The sequence below is a fragment of the Acanthaster planci genome, linkage group LG01 (genome assembly GCF_054643075.1).
Source record: "Acanthaster planci isolate LZ-2023a linkage group LG01, COTS_SCS, whole genome shotgun sequence".
In the NCBI taxonomy this organism is placed as follows: domain Eukaryota; kingdom Metazoa; phylum Echinodermata; class Asteroidea; order Valvatida; family Acanthasteridae; genus Acanthaster; species Acanthaster planci.
The window spans coordinates 11,378,183-11,398,020 of record NC_141777.1 but is presented as its reverse complement, the minus strand read 5'-3'; the positions used below and the strand labels follow the sequence as shown (position 1 = coordinate 11,398,020).

Below are 19,838 nucleotides of genomic sequence, written 5' to 3'. Positions count from 1 at the left end.
CTGCACTGCATGAACCTCAGACTGAGTTTTTTTTTTTTTTAATAATTTGGTAACTTCCCCACTTTGTTTCTCTTAATGACAAATTGGCCAATATAGCAATACAGTTCTGCATTCGAATCAAAGTTTGGCTTGTCCATGAGATAAAATACAAAATGTTGTGCATATGTGCAACTGCAAGATATCAACCTTTTAGTATGCGGGGAAACTGCATTCAGTAGGAATTTCAACTCTGCACTGTACCACTTTAAGGAGAATTTGCTCCATTTGCAAACTTTAAAAAAGCAGACGAGGCAATTGTAAAAATCAGTCAAATTTTAATATATGCATACCTGCTACTCTGCTCCCCCGAGCTAAAGTGACTAACAGTATTCAGCTAATGGATTACTTAGTTATGAACCAATTATGAAAAAAATTGCATGCAGTGATGAATACCTTTCCACACTCTTTCAAGTAGTGGTAACCCCTATCCCTTGAAAAAAATTCAGGCAAGGTAAAAAAAAAAAAAAAATGATTAGTTTTCGCAAACACAGTAAATTGATGAAACTGCTTTACAGACTAAAGCAATTCAGTGAATGGGAAATATTATACACTGTAGTGAAGAAAATACTACATGCAACTTCAAAGGATGGCCAACAGAGCCTTCGACTATTATACAGATAGTATGGCAACTGGGTCCCCTCCTGAGGTGAAGCAAGGGTACCAGGGAGGTCAAATCCCCGCAAAATTTAAGCCACAGAAAACTAACTAAAAATTCATATCGGTTTTTGTAGCTTTCCAAAATGCTCAATAACTGTGCATATGAACAAAGAATGACGTTTATTGAAATTATGTGTAACATTGTTTTTATTCAAAATTTTCTCACAAAACCTTTTGAGGGTTCCTGCACCTGAAGGACAATTTAATCAATCAAATTAAATTCTATGTCTTTTCCTTGACCAAATTAAAAAAAATCCATGACCCAATTATGATATTTCTTGGACCATTGGGACTTTTAAAGTTGCAAATAAACTCACACATTTTATGCACTTATCTCTGATAAAAGAAGTAACACACAGTGTTTGAAAAATTTGATGACTTTTCCGTGACATTTTCACAAAGTTTCATGACTTTCAGGCCTGGAAAACGAAAATGAATTTCCACATGACTTTTTTATGACTTTTCCAGGTTGTGCGAACCCTGTTTTAAATCATTTGTTATCGTCTTTAAAGTTACCAAGTAATTTCTTCAGTTGCATATGGGCGCCATGTCCAAATATGACCTGTTACGACAAAATGAGAGTCAAGTCACATCCCACTCTTTCCTATTTGGAGGGTTCAAAGTCACATTGAAGCGGAGTTCAATTTTGAGATTTTGTCATAATTGAAAAGAGTAACCTGTCTCCTATTTAATTCCAAATATTTCACAGGATCTTTATCTGCTGAATTAAAAAAAACCCAATATCTCAATTTTTTAAAATTCTGACATTCAGCTCATTTTGTGGTGACAGGTAACATATTTGGAACCAGTTCTTGCTGACAGGTAAGTGCTTGTGTACACATTTCCACTACATACCCGATGACCATCCAGAGTCACGGTTATGAAGCATAAACATGTGGTTCATTCTGTAAATTAGGGGTCCAATTGTTTTGGTGTCCCTGTCACATCTGACATGATTTTGTAAGTTCAGAACGCAGTTTCTAATTTCGAAGAGATTAAATGAGTGCGGATTACCTGCCAAACAAATAGAAATAGTTTGAAATCAACTTCACTGATATTTCCACGTCAGATGTAACAGGGACACAAAAATGTTGCACTTTTGGACCCTGAATTTATAGAATGATCCCTTACCACTAAAATCAATTTGTTACAACTTTAAGACGTGTATGTTACAACACAAGCCACGTCATTGCCAGAAAGAGCACTTGTAAGCAATTCGCTTTGCTCCGTGATCAAAAGTTGAAAGTGATTTCTAGAAAGCCTTTCTATACCACTAAACCTACACCAGTGGCAAAATAAGTTGTTGGGTGGCTCCTTCTTTTCCCTGGTGCACATCTGCTGGGGTGTACTCTCACAGTCCAAATTCCAGGTATCAAACCTCTATGTTATGCCTTCATTAACCCGTGTTACTCAACTTCGATGCACATGCAGTCCACTTATGCTGCCCTGTACAGTCACTTGGTTATATATATTTGCCTGGCATTTCCCTTGATAGTTGCCAAACAAAGTCATTTGTAGATGGGGGGGGGAGCAATAGGTGCTATGACCCCCCAAAGGGGGACAATGCTTTTGAATTATGAAAGAAAAGAAACTTGGGAGGGGGGGTATTTACTTCTCTTCCTCCTGGAAACATGCAAAAAAACCAAAATTTAAACACTCAGGAAGGCTACAAAAAGTTACACAGAGAAATCCCTTCATTTTCCACTAAATAAACGAAGAAAATTTGCATCTGGATCTGCCCTTTCACAAAGCCACAAACATAGTGCATGCAGCTCAAACAGAAAACTGTATGTACAATGGCATTACTTCAATTCTGATAAAACTGAAAGGGTGAGAACTAACAAAAAAGGAGGTGCTAATTAAGACCAGACACATGGCATATAAAGGAAGTACACAGTGCCTCTACAGCCCCGTGCCTATGCAGCGGGTATGCCAATGCATTGTCTGTGCTTACGCAACGCTGGCTCTTATCATCTCTCCAGACAAGACGTGATTGTACGCACACAGGCCAAGATGCCAATTGATCCGGTTAACTGTGACAGGATGAACTGTAACTGTTCGGACTGAAAGATTGGTGGTGGCAGGAGGGGGGAGGGGAATCGTGTTGCTGTGATCAACTGCTTTCTCCACCGTCATCTGATCTCACTGGGTCACATCGTAGAGTTCAGGAAGTTTAGTAGGTCCCGTCTGTTCAAATCACGCTGTGGAGGAAGAAGTTTACCGAATGCCGGAGTAAAATACGAAACTTCAACCTTGCATTGTCTTCAGTAATTATCAAGAACCCTGATATCATGATCAACATGACAAAAACTGCATTCTCCCGTGAGCCAGATTCCTGATTTACCATTTGTAGCAATCCTCAGAAATACATGTACGTTCTGATGTCTTTGGAAAGTGGACCAAGAACACGGAAAAGCTACTATTGAAATTCCTTTCAAAGCACTCAAAATGGAGGCAAACTAGAACACTTAGAGGCAAGTGCAAACGATGACCATTTGTCAACCACTGGGTGAAGTTTCCTGGTAGCCCATGCACAAAAGACATCCTGAGTACCAGGCAATATTGACCACTGGTTGGCAAATTGTCGTCGCTCCAGTTGCCCCATGAAAGGCAATCACTAACTGCAAAGAGTGTATTAAGACTGTTAGGCTAAAGGGTCATCCAACATGACACAATTTCAGTTTTACTTTCCAAACTTTCTTTTCCCTGTGGAGAGTGTTCCGATGCATGCTCGCGACAGCAGCAAATCACACCAACTTTTCTTCGGTAGGAAAAAGAAACGTGAACTCGTTCCTTGGTAACTGTGAATGTAATTTGGCATTGTAACTGAGAGCACTTAAGACCATCACATGACCCAACGAGACCATCGGAAGACCAACACAAGACACGCTTCCAGGCTGGATTCGAGTCACAGGAAATTCAAATGGACAATGACAACAAGCATTCCTTTGTCACTGCTCACGTTGGTCTTGTGACTGCACTTGTGATGTCTTGATGTGTTCTTGTCTGTCTCTTTATCCTCTACCCACCTCTTTGTCTTTGCTGGTCTTCTTGACTTTCATCTTGATCTTCTTCCCAGAGATGACACTCCTCTTATTGTCCTGCTTCTTTCTCTCCTTGATAAACTATTCGAGACATGGATCAAAAGACCACTGATGAAAACATTGCACTGGAGGTGAACAGATATCTTGGGGGGACAAGGTGATGAACCCTTCCATGTTAATCAAAATGTTTTCCACCAATTTTGATTTCTGAAAGGGTTCCTGAAAACATCCTCTTAAATAACTTTTAACTATACGAATGTTCACTGGAAAATATCATTTTCTATTTCCTTGATAGACAGTTAAGTTGAACCATACTGAAATCACCTCCACTAAGTTATTCCTTGAATTTTATTATCATACTTCACCTATGTAGGTCAAAGACCTAAATATCAAATTGTTTATTTAGCACCTATAACCCTGAGACAGGACAGGAGGGGCATGAATGCCTGAAGAAGAAACAGAATTTTCAGTTGATGAATTTTTCTTGTACATGTATCTAGACAAAACAAGGGAATGGAAATACCCTAGATGCTATCAACAAGGGTAAGCCCTGCCTTCAATACCTTGGAGAGCTGCACTGGGAATGGAAATACCCTAGATGCTATCAACAAGGGTAAGCCCTGTCTTCAATACCTTGGAGAGCTGCACTGGGAATGGAAATACCCTAGATGCTATCAACAAGGGTAAGCCCTGTCTTCAATACCTTGGAGAGCTGCACCGGGAATGAAAATACCCTACATGCTATCAACAAGGGTAAGCCCTGTCTTCAATACCTTGGAGAGCTGCACTGGGAATGGAAATACCCTAGATGCTATCAACAAGGGTAAGCCCTGTCTTCAATACCTTGGAGAGCTGCACTGGGAATGGAAATACCCTAGATGCTATCAACAAGGGTAAGCCCTGCCTTCAATACCTTGGAGAGCTGCACTGGGAATGGAAATACCCTAGATGCTATCAACAAGGGTAAGCCCTGTCTTCAATACCTTGGAGAGCTGCACGGGGAATGGAAATACCCTAGATGCTATCAACAAGGGTAAGCTCTGTCTTCAATACCTTGGAGAGCTGCACTGGGAATGGAAATACCCTAGAAGCTATCAACAAGGGTAAGCCCTGTCTTCAATACCTTGGAGAGCTGCACTGGGAATGGAAATACCCTAGATGCTATCAACGAGGGTAAGCCCTGTCTTCAATACCTTGGAGAGCTGCACTGGGAATGGAAATACCCTAGATGCTATCAACAAGGGTAAGCCCTGCCTCCAATACCTTGGAGAGCTGCACTGGGAATGGAAATACCCTAGATGCTATCAACAAGGGTAAGCCCTGTCTTCAATACCTTGGAGAGCTGCACTGGGAATGGAAATACCCTAGATGCTATCAACAAGGGTAAGCCCTGTCTTCAATACCTTGGAGAGCTGCACTGGGAATGGAAATACCCTAGATGCTATCAACGAGGGTAAGCCCTGTCTTCAATACCTTGGAGAGCTGCTCTGGGAATGGAAATACCCTAGATGCTATCAACAAGGGTAAGCCCTGTCTTCAATACCTTGGAGAGCTGCACTGGGAATGGAAATATCCTAGATGCTATCAACAAGGGTAAGCCCTGCCTCCAATACCTTAGAGAGCTGCACTGGGAATGGAAATACCCTAGATGCTATCAACAAGGGTAAGCCCTGTCTTCAATACCTTGGAGAGCTGCACTGGGAATGGAAATACCCTAGATGCTATCAACAAGGGTAAGCCCTGCCTCCAATACCTTGGAGAGCTGCACTGGGAATAGAAATACCCTAGATGCTATCAACAAGGGTAAGCCCTGTCTTCAATACCTTGGAGAGCTGCACTGGGAATGGAAATACCCTAGATGCTATCAACGAGGGTAAGCCTTGCCTCCAATACCTTGGAGAGCTGCACTGGGAATAGAAATACCCTAGATGCTATCAACAAGGATAACCCTGTCTTCAATACCTTGGAGAGCTGCACTGGGAATGGAAATACCCTAGATGCTATCAACAAGGGTAAGCCTTGCCTCCAATACCTTGGAGAGCTGCACTGGGAATAGAAATACCCTAGATGCTATCAACAAGGGTAAGCCCTGCTTCCAATACCTTGGAGAGCTGCACTGGGAATGGAAATACCCTAGATGCTATCAACAAGGGTAAGCCTTGCCTCCAATACCTTGGAGAGCTGCACTGGGAATGGAAATACCCTAGATGCTATCAACAAGGGTAAGCCTTGCCTCCAATACCTTGGAGAGCTGCACTGGGAATGGAAATACCCTAAATGCTATCAACAAGGGTAAGCCCTGTCTTCAATACCTTGGAGAGCTGCACTGGGAATGGAAATACCCTAAATGCTATCAACAAGGGTAAGCCCTGTCTTCAATACCTTGGAGAGCTGCACTGGGAATGGAAATACCCTAGATGCTATCAACAAGGGTAAGCCCTGCCTCCAATACCTTGGAGAGCTGCACTGGGAATGGAAATACCCTAGATGCTATCAACAAGGGTAAGCCCTGCCTCCAATACCTTGGAGAGCTGCACTGGGAATGGAAATACCCTAGATGCTATCAACAAGGGTAAGCCTTGCCTCCAATACCTTGGAGAGCTGCACGGGGAATGGAAATACCCTAGATGCTATCAACAAGGGTAAGCCCTGTCTTCAATACCTTGGAGAGCTGCACTGGGAATGGAAATACCCTAGATGCTATCAACAAGGGTAAGCCCTGCCTCCAATACCTTGGAGAGCTGCACTGGGAATGGAAATACCCTAGATGCTATCAACAAGGGTAAGCCTTGCCTCCAATACCTTGGAGAGCTGCACGGGGAATGGAAATATCCTAGATGCTATCAACAAGGGTAAGCCCTGTCTTCAATACCTTGGAGAGCTGCACTGGGAATGGAAATACCCTAGAAGCTATCAACAAGGGTAAGCCCTGCCTCCAATACCTTGGAGAGCTGCACTGGGAATGGAAATACCCTAGATGCTATCAACGAGGGTAAGCCCTGTCTTCAATACCTTGGAGAGCTGCACTGGGAATGGAAATACCCTAGATGCTATCAACAAGGGTAAGCCCTGCCTCCAATACCTTGGAGAGCTGCACTGGGAATGGAAATACCCTAGATGCTATCAACGAGGGTAAGCCCTGTCTTCAATACCTTGGAGAGCTGCACTGGGAATGGAAATACCCTAGATGATATCAACGAGGGTAAGCCCTGCCTCCAATACCTTGGAGAGCTGCACTGGTCCTGAAGAAGACTTGCCTTCATCCTTCTTCCTTCCCTTTGACTTCTTTTTGTGACTTCTCTGAAAGTGGATTTTAGAAAAGACAAAGAACAGAAGACAGAACTATTATAGGGCTGAGTCATTTCAAATAATTCACTGTTCAAATATTCACTTTCAAATCAATCAAATATCTGAATGTGCGGTCGCACCGACCAGCAGATTGTTGATGAACAAACCATATACAAAATCAGTTGCAATAACACACAACTGTAGAGGCCCATTATAATTGGTATAATAGCTTCTCGCATTGAAGAGTATCCCTAGCCACGATTTAGCAAACTTTAAGGGACGAACACTACTTTTTGCGCTGTCGAAAGTTTCTATTCCTTTCGAATTTTTCAATGAATAATTTACTTCTTGAATCATAAGATTTCTGTCGCTTTCATTTAAATCTGCTCGAAACAAGCCTCCAAATGCAACTTTTCTCCTTTAAAACAAAAAGAAAATTCTCCCTTCCTTTTTGTGAATTTTGCATTTGAATATTCTAATTCAGAAAATAACATTCCGATAATCAATCAAATATTCGGCACAGCTCTTTACACTACAAGCATTAATCTCAAGGCAAAAAGGCAAACAATCTTAAAGGCAAACAGCTTGTATGTTCACTATTTAGAGTCACTATCTGCAGTTTACAGATGTACCTAGAACATGTAAAAGACTCAGAGATTTACTCATTCTTTGAGCCAAAATTCAAACTTGGTATTTCTTGCACCCATTCACATGAACAACTCATATCAATTGTCCCAAGCAGAACCAAGTGAGGGTGCAATGTCCCAGCAATGGAGGCTCTTTTGGCAGGAAGTGCACTTCGCTGGTTCATGAACTATGAAATGCAAGCATTACAGTTGCATCACTACCAACAAAATGAATGTTCCCCGTTAACACGCTGCTCTTTTCAAATGATAAGGGGTGCTTTTGCTCAAGGTGGATACTATGCAAAGCATGCCCTTTCCCCAGTAACCACTCTTTGCACACTATTTTGCCAATCACTCCACATGATTTGAAAACAACTCTCCCTGAATGCCTAAATTTCCATTTTCCACGACTTTGGGGTCACAACAAAATGACACACAGATTAACACAAGTTTCCCTCAGGCCCTCATTATTAAAAATTCAAACCTCTCTGAAAGCCAGTAACAGCCATACATGAGATACAATCTCTGTGAGTTCAAACTCTGTACATGTATATACTTAGCACTTTTTTTCTAACCCTCGTTACAGCCTGTATCCTCCTGAAAGTCTAACTGATCGTTCCTATTTCAGCAAACTAGTTTCTGGACTTCATCACCTTGTGCCTCCTTTTAGACTTGGACTCCTTCCTCCTCTTCTTCTTTCTATGTCTCTTTCTCTCTGTCATGCACGTAGATGAGAAACAGGGAAAGATACATGTACACAGGTGTCTTTGATTTTAGGGTTTGCTGAGTGCTGTCACCGTGAGTGGAATGGTAAGAATGATTCTTCATCAGGTCACTGACAGATGTTCCACTCCACAAGGAAAGAAACACTCCACTAGTCACTAAATGAAATTCTTATTTTCATTCGATGCTTGTGGAACCTCCATTAGTTTTAAATAACAACTGAACAAATATTCTTAAAAACTTTATCATAAGGACTACCTGTCATAATCCATTCTCCCTCTACCCTTAAAAACATAAGGGTTTCTCAGTGCATTTCCATCAGTTACTGCTTCAACAAACACCCCTGTCTGTGTAGAAAATTCTCGGCAGATTTGATGGCGTGTTTGATTTGTGTCTTTTCTAGTGCATTCTTCATGCTCGAAGAAAGAGTTTGTAGGAGTATAAAACAAATCACGATGTATGTTCAGCAATCATCGGATGAGGTGGATTTATTCAGGCACTGTGTATTACAACTGATGAAAAGCATACTGTGATGTCACAGAAAAAAAGGACCAAAACATAGACAAAAATACAAAATTCCACCTTCAACATACGCGTACCTAAATGTAGCTCGTCAGAGGGCTTAAAATTCATGAAATAAAACTTAAAATTGGGTCTGATAGACAAAACGTGACGTTCCCATTTTCAATCTGTTAAATAACTTGAGAAATTGGTATGAAGAAGGGATTCTAATTTTACATTACACCTGCGTGTATGGCAGAAGAGCTTTTTATCAGGGTACAAATTATTACCTCTACTTGACGATGAGCTGATGCTTGAGGATGACTCTGATGAAGATCTACTGGGAGAAGAAGAGGACGATGACGATGATGACGAAGTGGAGGAACTACTCGATGAGTAACGCCGTTTGAGCTTCTTTCTGTGCTTATCCCGACCTCTATGTGGAGACGACGCATTGCTGCTGCTGGAACGCCCCCTGTCACGCTTGCCACTGTGCCTTTGGAGGTCCCGACTCCGTGTGGGGGAGACAGTTCTTGGCTTGACTCGGTGATCTTTGCTGTTCATTTCTTGAGAACACGAGGAAGAAGGTGAGGAGCTTGAATGTCTTCTTCGAGATTGCTCTCGATTTTCATGATTGTATGCATCTTTATATAAGAGAAAAAAACAAGTAACTTGAGGTAGGCATATGGGGATTTCATGAAAATCCTTACATGAGCATTTATGTTAAACAAAATGACCATTTTGAGCATGATGAAAGACATTAAATCCCTTTTAAAGAAATTCCTCACTGATATTCTGGGGTGGGCCTTGTGATGAGGGGAGGGTGGATTCCGGAGTGAGATCTCCTGAAAGGCTGAATGAAGTAATCCGAAATAGGGCCTAATTAGCCATACAGGCTACATGTAACTAATGGTTTCCCTTGGCATGGGCCTTGGCGTGCTTGTTTGGCCTTCATGCCTTGGGCCCTTGTTACATTACACGATGACTGTACAAGTAGGCCAACTAAGATACAATATTACTAACTTAGGCCTACGCCAGTACTTCCGAAAAGTTTAACTCTGTGTCAGCAAACTGCATGGTCATGATGGTCAGTCTTACATGTAAGCTTATTGTAGAATTCAACTTACAGACTTAAAAGTTAAATTAGGCCTAGCATGCCTAGGCCTACATGTACATCATGCATGGCATTGTATTTATTTTGAAAAGCGCAAGCTGGCAAGGGAAATACACAGACATTGACATAGAGAAAAAGCCATAAGCATGATAGAAAATCAACATATTCATTTGTTGCATATACCTTTTTCGCCACCCATATTCAGTCATCTGTTTGTCTGTTTAAAAACCGCGTACCGTACGTACATGTAATACTATTATTACACGTATGTGTATATTATTACAGAAATGATTTTGCTCTGGTTTTACAGTTTTGCTCAAAAAGCGCCCTCAATTGACCAAATGTCATAATTTCGCTCGTTGCGGGTCCAGTCCACTAATTCAAGCCCCATTGAAAACAGTGTAAAATCAGCACCGTTCAGGGCCCAATAGCATGCACGCCAACATCCCTGAGATTTCTGAAACACAAATGAAATTCTTGTCTGGTCACTTATCTTTCAATTTCTTTTCAATTTTTTGGGGGTTAACCAATTACATTTTTAATTATTCCCACAAAACAAATTCACCCCCCAAAAAGTGATTTTTCCGAAGTCTGATATTGCAGCCATTTTTCAAGTGGCAACCCTCAACTTTCTCGGGCACTTAGGACCACTTTTCAACCGTAGTTTCCAGCCCTTCTGCCCCCATATGAAAGCTCAAAGACCCAGGGAGTTGATTTTGGCCACGACTTACACAATCTCACCATTTTGGGGGCCAAACAATCTCCTTTTTTCAAAAGATACTGTGGGGGGGGCACTTTTAATGCTGATGAGGTGGTCAGAAATTCTCACTTGAATTAGTGGTCTGCACCCTTGCGCGCCCATCGCCCACGGGCGGGGGGCGCCGCCTGGGAATGCGGCTGATGGCTTTGCACCGTGATTGGCAACATTCTGCACGACCTGTCACCAGGAGGTTACTAATATCACTTCCTGCTAGCGAAACATTATTTAAATTTTTCGTTCGCTAATGGCAGTGCTTTGACACGAGCAAAATGTCGGTTATGATAAAAACATGGTCTTAGTACATGTTCATTGTACAATCACTATGGAGGACGAAAAGTGGCCATCTGCTTTTCTGCTCTCAGAATGGTAGAGAACTGAGTGTATGTTCTGGTAACATGCAATTTCGACTTTTCTGCCAACTCAAAAAGCACAATGGACAGTGTTTGTTTATGCATATTTCTATTTTTCTGCTTCAAGAAAAGCAGATTTTACTTTTCCCTCATTCGCTGGCGGCCGAAAAGCGGCCATCTGCTTTTCTACTTTTGAGCAGGCAGAAATTTGGATCGAACATATGGCTGACAACCGTGAATTCAACTTTTCTGCTTGTGTGATACCGGAAAAGCAGACATTACATAATTACTTATCAGCAAAAGTGGTTTGAAAAACTGAAGGATTGATTTGTCGTTTATTTTCCTTACATTTCACTGGAAAAATCTTCAATAAAGCCATGATTTGTGTTTGTCGGATCTGCAGATGATGAACCCAAATCGTGTGACAAACGATGTGATATGAGTGACAGAATTCCTTTTTAGGGTCCTGAGATGCAACCAAAGTGAGAGGCAGAGAGCTGACGTTTCTGTTTCTGAAGTAATAAACAAGGAAATTCAAAGTCAATGTAATGCAGGAAACTTTGTCTAAATTATACAATTATCCGTTTTCAGTTAAAACCGCCTTTTTTCATTCAGGAAAGTAGTTGTTAAAATACAAGTTGTTTTTTTTCATCTGATTTACAAGTGTCTGTGGTAAAATAGCAGTAACTTAATTTGGCTGTTCAGTTATAGCCCTACTCCCAATTTCTGCTCACAATTACACTTCCGTATGCCACATGTCGGTTTTCAATAAATATTATTTCTATATGTGAATGAATTTCAGTGCAATTTTTCCTGTAAGTTTGTAAAATTAAAATTAAGACTTGATTTTATTTTACTGATGAAGTTTTTCAGTGTTGGCTCATAAACCAGAGGGAAAAACACATAGACAGTTTGGACAACATATTTACTGGCAAAGCCTATTGTGGGTCTTGGTGAAAATCTCAAATTTGTGTACACTGATCTGAACAAATCACTATTGAACCGAAGCAAATAGAAAGTATTGCCCAAGCAAGACCGTAGACAACTGGGATGTGAAGAATAAATAAAAACATATACATACACAAAACATGTTAATATTATTGGTTTCAAGTTCGTTACTTAATAAGAACTTGAATGGTCAGTTAATTCTGGAAATGATATTCTCGCATTTTCTATTCATTCTTTTGCTTGTTGTCGGGAGGGGGCGGGGCTGAGGGCACAGCCGCCGTCCCACAAGAAAAAGGTTTTCTCCACAAAATGATCAATTTTGACTAAATACACAGCCGCTCCAACTTCGCATGTACATGACCCTCCTGAAGTGCCGCCATTTTTCGGCCGTGCAGTTTGTGCACGAACAATGCGCGATTTCCTATTGATCAGTTTTTATAATGGAGATCCGTTTTTGATCACAGTCTCAGAGGGCATCATCAAATGTTATTACACGGTCAAGTTGCATTTTGTTGAATAGGGAGACTGTCTGAGGAATTTATGAATCTCCACTATGATTATTATAAAGACATGGAGATCAAAGAGGAGGCCACTCTGGGGGAGCGGGTTAGCGGCGTAGCGGTTCTTTCCTCGCAAGTTTGCATCAATGAGGCCCGGCGGGTTCGAGTCCCGGCTTGGCCCAGGCTTTGAGTGCATTTGGTTTCCAGTCCATACTCGCTCTTGCAAGTTTTCTCCGGGCACTCCGGTTTCCTCTTGCCTCTAAAACTGGACCTTCTTCCTAACTCCATAATGTGATGCAGATTAAGTAAAGTGTATAAATAAACGTACAGTTATTGGCGCAAATAGCCTGTGTTACAACAACAGGAGGCCCCAAGATGGCCGCGCGGTCACTTCAATTCACATACATGATACATGTACATGTAGGCAGTTAATGCTTGTGTGACGGAAAGTGTATAGGACTAGAGCTAGTCTAATTTTATTAATGAGTTGCAGTGCACGTACCTGATTGGCTAGTGACTTGGTAACGTGTGCTGGCTAGGCATAGCGTAGCGCGCTGTGTGCACATGGTCGTGCTACTGCATGCAGTGAGCGCTGCGATCGCATTATAGTTGGTTTGCTTGTTGGACTTCGCAGAGTGAAGTTGGTGAGTTGGCACGGAGCTAAAGCATTGTCAGCGCTGTGCGAAGTGTTGCGTGGTGCTGATGCGTTGTAAGTACGTGATTGTATAGACTGTACGTGGCTGACTAGTGAGTGTAGCTGACGCGTTGCAAGTACAAGGCTGTGAGAGCTGTACGTTGCTGACGCTGGCTCGCATGCACGTTAGGTGAAGCTCGTACGAAGTTGTACAAGTTGTACTTTGCTGACGCAGTGTGACTGTTGATGCGCTGTGAATGGCTGATGCGCAGTGAATGGCTGATGCGCATGGTGCATAGTTGATGCATTGGAGTATTGCTGCTGGGGCCCTACGCTTAATTAGTGCTCAATCCAAGTAAGTAAATGCACAGGCAACCAAACCAATCTCCCAATCACTTCACTGTACATTTCAATTGTTGATTTGTGTTGATTATTGTGGAATAAATTGAACGTCCTGTACCGACAGTTCTTCTGTCAAGGATTACTTTCTTTACCGGTTGATTGTGTAATTCAACAGAGACTAATTAACACTCGGTCACAATCGGCGGTATATTTCCTCCAAAACGGTCCCGCACCCTTTGCCTTGAGGTCGCTCTGTGTGGTCTCTCGTCTGGGGAAAAGCCTTGGGTTGGGAAGATCGACTCTGCCACTAATGGTGCTTGGTTTGATCCCATCAACTCAGGGTAGGCCCGGGGATGCCCGCCACAAATGGTGTCAGAAGTGGGATGATTGTGACTGATTAAGTTGATTTCTCTGTTAAGAAATTTTGAGTCAATTGTTGATTGCTCTGCTTTTGTTGTTAATTTTCTTGTGGGTATTGGTGGTTGCCTGGTCGTCAGTATGAGCAAAGACTTGCAGGGTCAAGCGAGCACCTCAAGTGCTGAGGCCGAGGTGCAGCGACTGCGTTTGGAAGCCCAGTTTCTGCAGTGGGAAAATGACCTAATTGCGAAGAAGCTGGAGGCTGCCATGAAACTGCAGTCGGGTGTTTCCTCAAATATGGGAGGGAACGTTGGCACGCCAGCTGGGAGCGGGCGTGTGCTCCATCGGGTTGATTCAGATGTTGAGTTTCAGTTGCCTGGGGAGACGTCTGGGTATGTCTCTGGAGCAGCTGGGAAGGTGTCAGGCGCGGGTGGAACGCCTGAGTTGGCCCCAAAGATGGGGAGGGAGGTGAGCTTTATGGAAAGTACACCTCTGAAGGACCCAAGCCCAGGGATGAAACCCCAAGCAGGGTTGACGCCATTCGCCTTGGAGCGCGAGAGTCAAGTCATGGACGACCTGACGCTGTTCCTGTCAGGGCAAGGTGGCGTGGAAAAGGGTAAGTCGAGTACTAACCCGTTTGCTTGTGATGGGGAGAAGACCACCCCTAAACAAGTGCACAATGATCTGCTAAGTTTCGCAACTCGACCCGTCGAGGCGAAGGACAGCAGTTCCGTTGAAGGAGTGGACAGCTCGTCAGTGGGTCCTTGGCCACTGAAACGAGAGGCACGTGTCCATGGTGACTCGGGTCAGAAGGGGAGTTTGGAGCGATTCAATCGCAGGCCAAACATAACTCCTGACCGGTATAGTGGGAAAGTGCTCTGGAAGGAGTACTTCCGCCATTTCGAGTCCTGTCGTGAGGTAAACCAGTGGAGCGAAGAGCAAGCTGCGAAGTGGTTGGCCGCAAGCTTGCAAGGTGACGCACTACGGTTGGTGGGTGACTCAGGCCAAAAGCACACTTACAGTGAGCTGGTGAAGTTGCTTCAGCGCAGGTTCGGGTCAGCTCGACAGAGCGAGAACTATCTCGTTGAGCTGAGGCACCGGCGTCAAAAGCCGAAGGAAAGCTTGTTGGAATTGGGGCAAGCAATCCATGAGTTAACGGTGCGAGCGTACCCTGAAATTCAGGAAGAGGCTAGAGAGAAGTTGGCAAAGAACCACTTTATTGATGCCGTTGACAGTTACTCAGTACGAGAGGGTATAAACAGGGCCCGTCCAAAAACTTTGGACGAAGCAGTCCAGGCTGCCCTAGAGACTGAGAATTTTGAAAAGGTCGAGCAACACAGATTGCTGGATCGGAAGCCCGCCAAGTTGGCGAGGGCTTTGAACTCTGACACAGAACAGAGGTTGGAGACTCTGGAGTTAAGTCTCAAGGAACAGGCCAAGACTTTGGGTTCTGTGGCCGAAATGATGAAGTCATTGTCAGGTCAGATCGCTGGTCAGGGGCCAGGCAAGGGCTCGTCTTCTCCGAAGACAAGCAAGCCCGGGAGAGCCGAGCCTGGAACCTTCAAGTGTTTCAAGTGTAAGGAGAAAGGGCATTTTGCCCGGGAGTGCAAGAATGCTCCGAAACAGGGAAACGGCGATCAGCCCCCCGTAGGACCCGCGGGAAGGCTGAGAGACCAAGAGGGTCCAAAAGAGAATTCGGTGACAATGACAGCAGAGGAGAAAAGGGGTCAAAGCAAGACGATGGGCAGAGAATAATTTCCCTGCCTGATTCAAGCCGCAATCCTCGTTATGGGTTGTTTGTTGAGGGGTTGGTGAGGTCGACCAAGTGTCGATTCTTAATCGACACAGGTTCGACTGATACTTTGATAAGTAGTGAAGTGTACCATAAAATCCCAAAAGAGAAGAGACCTGTCTTGGAGACAGTGGATGTCCAAGTCAAACAAGTTGACGGAAGCCAATTAGCTGTGCTGGGAAAGGCTTTGGTGGAGGTGCAAGTGGGTCGAACCACGCACCCAGTGAAAGCCGTCTTTGCCGAAATGAGGTATGATGGTATCCTGGGCATGGATTTTCTCGTGCCAACAGGTGGAAACATAGACTTCCAATTAAGGGAGTGGAGGCTCAACGGTGAGCGAATCAAGTGCATGAATGGTGCAGGTGAACCCTTCATTGGGCGTGTTGTGGTTTCCCAGACTACAGTAATTCCACCAGGTCATGAAGCTGTGGTCCCGGGCAAAATCGCTCGGAAGGGCACAGACTTGCTCGGGCCAGCCCTCGTTGAACCGGTTGAAGGTGGTGGTGACTTAGCCAAGAGAGGCTTGATGCTGGCCAGGTCTCTGGTTGAGACTGAAGGCGATGTTGTTCCGTTGCGGGTGTTTAATCCTGGAAAGGAGAAAAGAGTTGCCCGGGAGGGGACAACTGCGGGAGTGGTTTCCCAGGTTGAAGCTAGTTCAATTCATGAAGAATTCAACGTGGTGGCAAATGCGGACGAGGTGTTGCCCCCGTATTTGCAAGATCTATATGAGAGGGGTACAGCCAATGTGGAGGCCAAGTACCATGAGGATGTCCAGAAATGTCTGATCGACTTTCAAGATGTGTTGTCCAAGGGTGACCATGACATCGGTCACACGGACGTGGTCAAGCATCACATAGACACTGGTGATTCTAAACCGATAAAAGAGAGGGTGAGGCGTCATCCGTACCTGCATCAGCAGGAGATTCAGGAGCAAATACGCAACCTGGAGGAGAGGGGAGTAATTGAACCCTCAGATAGTCCATGGGCAGCAAATGTTGTCCTGGTGGACAAGAAGGACGGTACGAAGCGCTTTTGCGTTGACTACCGAAAGTTGAATTCGGTTACCATCAAGGATGCCTATCCCGTCCCGCGCATTGATGAAACATTTGATGCCTTGAGAGGGGCGAAGTGGTTCTGTACCCTCGATTTAGCATCGGGGTACTGGCAAGTCGCTCTTGATGAGGACGCCAGTCAAAAGTCGACATTTGTTGTGAGAAATGGGCTGTGGCGGTGGAAATGCATGCCATTTGGGCTGTGCAATGCCCCTGCCACTTTCGAGCGGCTCATGGAGAAGATCATGGCCGGCTTGCAGTGGGAGATCCTACTGATCTATTTAGATGACATTATCGTGTTTGGTCAGACGGTGCCGGAGACCTTAGCCCGTTTGCGGATAGTGTTTGAGCGGCTAAGACATGCCGGGCTCAAATTGAAGCCCAGCAAGTGCCAGCTGTTTCAAAAGTCAGTGGCGTACCTGGGGCACATTGTGTCCTCAGAAGGGGTTGCCACAGACCCAAGAAAGGTCGAAGCAGTGGCAAATTGGCCAACTCCGAGGTGTGTACGAGAAGTGAGAAGTTTTCTGGGTCTCGCCTCGTATTACCGGAGGTTTATACGGGGATTTGCAGAAATCGCAAGCCCACTCCATGCCTTGACGGAGAAGGCAAGGGACTTTGTGTGGACGGAGAGTTGTCAGGAGGCGTTTGACGAGCTGAAGAGCAGGCTTCAGGCCGCTCCAGTTCTGTCATACCCGATTCCTGAAGGCGACTTTATCCTGGACACCGATGCCAGTGGTGATGGCATTGGGGCAGTCTTGTCCCAGGTTCAAGAAGGTGACGAAAAGGTGCTTGCTTACGCGAGCCGGAAGCTCAGCAAACCTGAGCGAAACTATTGTGTCACCCGCAAAGAGTTGCTGGCTGTGGTGGTGTATTTGAAGTATTTCAAACAATACCTGTATGGCCGGAAGGTGACGGTCAGAACTGACCATGCTGCATTGCGGTGGGTACTTAATTTCAAGAACCCCGAGGGTCAGTTGGCGAGATGGTTGGAGGTTCTGTCTCAGTACGACTTGGTTGTTGAGCACAGAAGTGGCAAGAAGCATGGAAATGCTGACGGACTGTCAAGACGGCCATGTAAACAGTGCGGCCGTGAGGAAGAGATCAGTGGAGTTGAGGCAACTGGTATGGTACCCAAGGGTCAGCCTCAGGGTAGTGAGTTCTTGGTTAGGGGCGTGGCCGCCCAACCAGTCCTGTCTGGGAGTGTTTTAAGAGAAGCACAGTTACAGGATGACACCGTAAGTTGGCTCATCAGGTTAAAGGAAGAGAACAAAAACCGACCAGAGTGGAAGACAATTTCCCACTTGTCAGCGACCTGCAAGACCTATTGGTCGCAGTGGGACCAGTTGGAGGTCCGCGAAGGTGTGCTACACCGACGATGGGACTCCGATGACGGAAAGTCCATTCGGTGGTTGTTGGTGTTACCACCAAAGTTCCGCAAGGAAGTCATTGCTGAGTTGCATGGTGGGCAACTCAGTGGTCACTTAGGGGTCAATAAAACATTGGCCAAAGTGAAACTTCGATATTTCTGGCCAGGTATGTCCGCGGACGTACGGTCATATCTGAGGGGATGTGATGTTTGTGCCAGAAGAAAGTCACCTGCTAAGAGAAGGGTTGCACCCTTACAGCAGTATCCAGTTGGGGTTCCCATGGAGCGAGTAGCCATCGACTTGCTCGGGCCATTGCCCATGACGGACAATGGCAACCGTTGGGTTTTGGTCATTGGCGATTACTGCACAAGGTGGATGGAGGCACTCCCGCTTCCAGACGCAACTGCAGTTACGGTCGCGCATACCTTGGTGAAAGAGTTTGTGTGTCGATTTGGAGTGCCCCAAGAGTTACATTCAGATCAGGGCACTAACTTTGAATCTGAGGTGTTTGCTGAAATGTGCCGAGTCCTTGGCATTTCCAAAACTCGTACGACCGCCTACAATCCAAAGTCTGACGGCATGGTCGAAAGGTTTAATAAAACCTTGGTCAACATTGTGGCGATGCTCATTGACCCTAAGCGAAGGCAGAAGGACTGGGACGAATTTCTCCCCTATGCCACCTTCGCCTACCGGTGTACGCCACAAGACTCAACTGGCGAAAGCCCCAACATGATGATGTTGGGACGGGAAGTGACCGTTCCAGTGGATTTGGTCACGGGGTGTGTTGAGGTTGAAGAGGACACAACTTTGGACTTTGCTGAGAAATTGAGAAGTGAAATGCAGAGTGCCCACAAAAGGGCAAGAGATTGTCTCAGGAAAAGTGCCCGGAGGCAAAGGCGAAATTATGATAGGCGAGCATTCGAACACGGGTTGGAAGAGGGCCAACTTGTGTGGCTACACAACCCAGCGAAGAGAAAGAACCTTTCCCCCAAGCTACAGCTTCGTTGGGAAGGACCTTGGTTAATTACCAAGAAGTTATCGGATGTTATCGTCCGTATTCAGCAAAAGTCGGGGAATAAGTTGAAAGTTGTCCATGTTGACAGGTTGAAGCCGTGTGTCGGTGAAACAGTTGGTACTTGGGCAAGTCAACCCAAGGATGTTGTGGAGGAGAGCCTCCCGATAGATCAAGTGACTGATGTTCCAGATGTCAGTGGTTCATCTGGGGAGTTGGTTGATGAGGCCAGTAATGGTGAAACTCCTCTGGTGTCTCATGACGTCAGAGAAGGGTCAAATTCGGAGAATGAGGACAATCTTGTGTCGGGTCAAACCCCATCGAGGCGGTACCCAAAACGGGCGCACAGATTGCCCTTGCGCTATCGTTAGCGCTGTACAAAGTTGTTTTGCTTTGTGTGAAATTGCATGTACCTAACTTTCAGCGAAATATACATCAGTCGAAGAGTACCTTGGTGACCGGTAGTCAGCCGACTACTAAGGCCATGTCGCCCAGTGAGTCAAGTCCGTCCCCGAAGGTTGCGGAGGCAACTGCCTCCAAGCAGGCTGTTGGAGCAGCAGTTTTGTCCTTGTCGCCTACCCCCATGTCCCCACTGACGGAGCGCCCTTCGTCGCCCCAGTCCAAAACAGTCTCACCCTACGTGCGGTCCGGGGGAAAACCGAAAGGCATGTTGCAGATGGTCGTGGAGGAGGCCGCCGAGAGCCTTTCGTCAGCTTCCCAAGAGGACGAACA

General features: G+C 44.9%; 1 protein-coding gene across 2 annotated transcripts; it reads right to left on the bottom strand.

The window, feature by feature from the left end:
- Positions 1 to 294: 294 nt before the first annotated feature.
- LOC110981449 (uncharacterized) lies at positions 295 to 10,320 on the bottom strand. Of its 2 annotated transcripts, none has more exons than XM_022239033.2 (6): positions 10,176 to 10,320; positions 9,169 to 9,522; positions 8,308 to 8,369; positions 6,963 to 7,040; positions 3,726 to 3,821; positions 295 to 2,897 (listed from the first exon to the last, which is right to left on the bottom strand). In XM_022239033.2, exons 1-6 carry the CDS (start codon positions 10,189 to 10,191, stop codon positions 2,847 to 2,849), a joined length of 657 nt encoding a protein of 218 aa, XP_022094725.2. In that variant the 5' UTR covers positions 10,192 to 10,320; the 3' UTR covers positions 295 to 2,846. The 2 variants fall into 2 exon arrangements, with proteins under 2 accessions (XP_022094725.2, XP_022094726.2); XM_022239034.2 differs by having other exon boundaries at positions 9,169 to 9,444; positions 10,176 to 10,314.
- Positions 10,321 to 19,838: the final 9,518 nt, after the last annotated feature.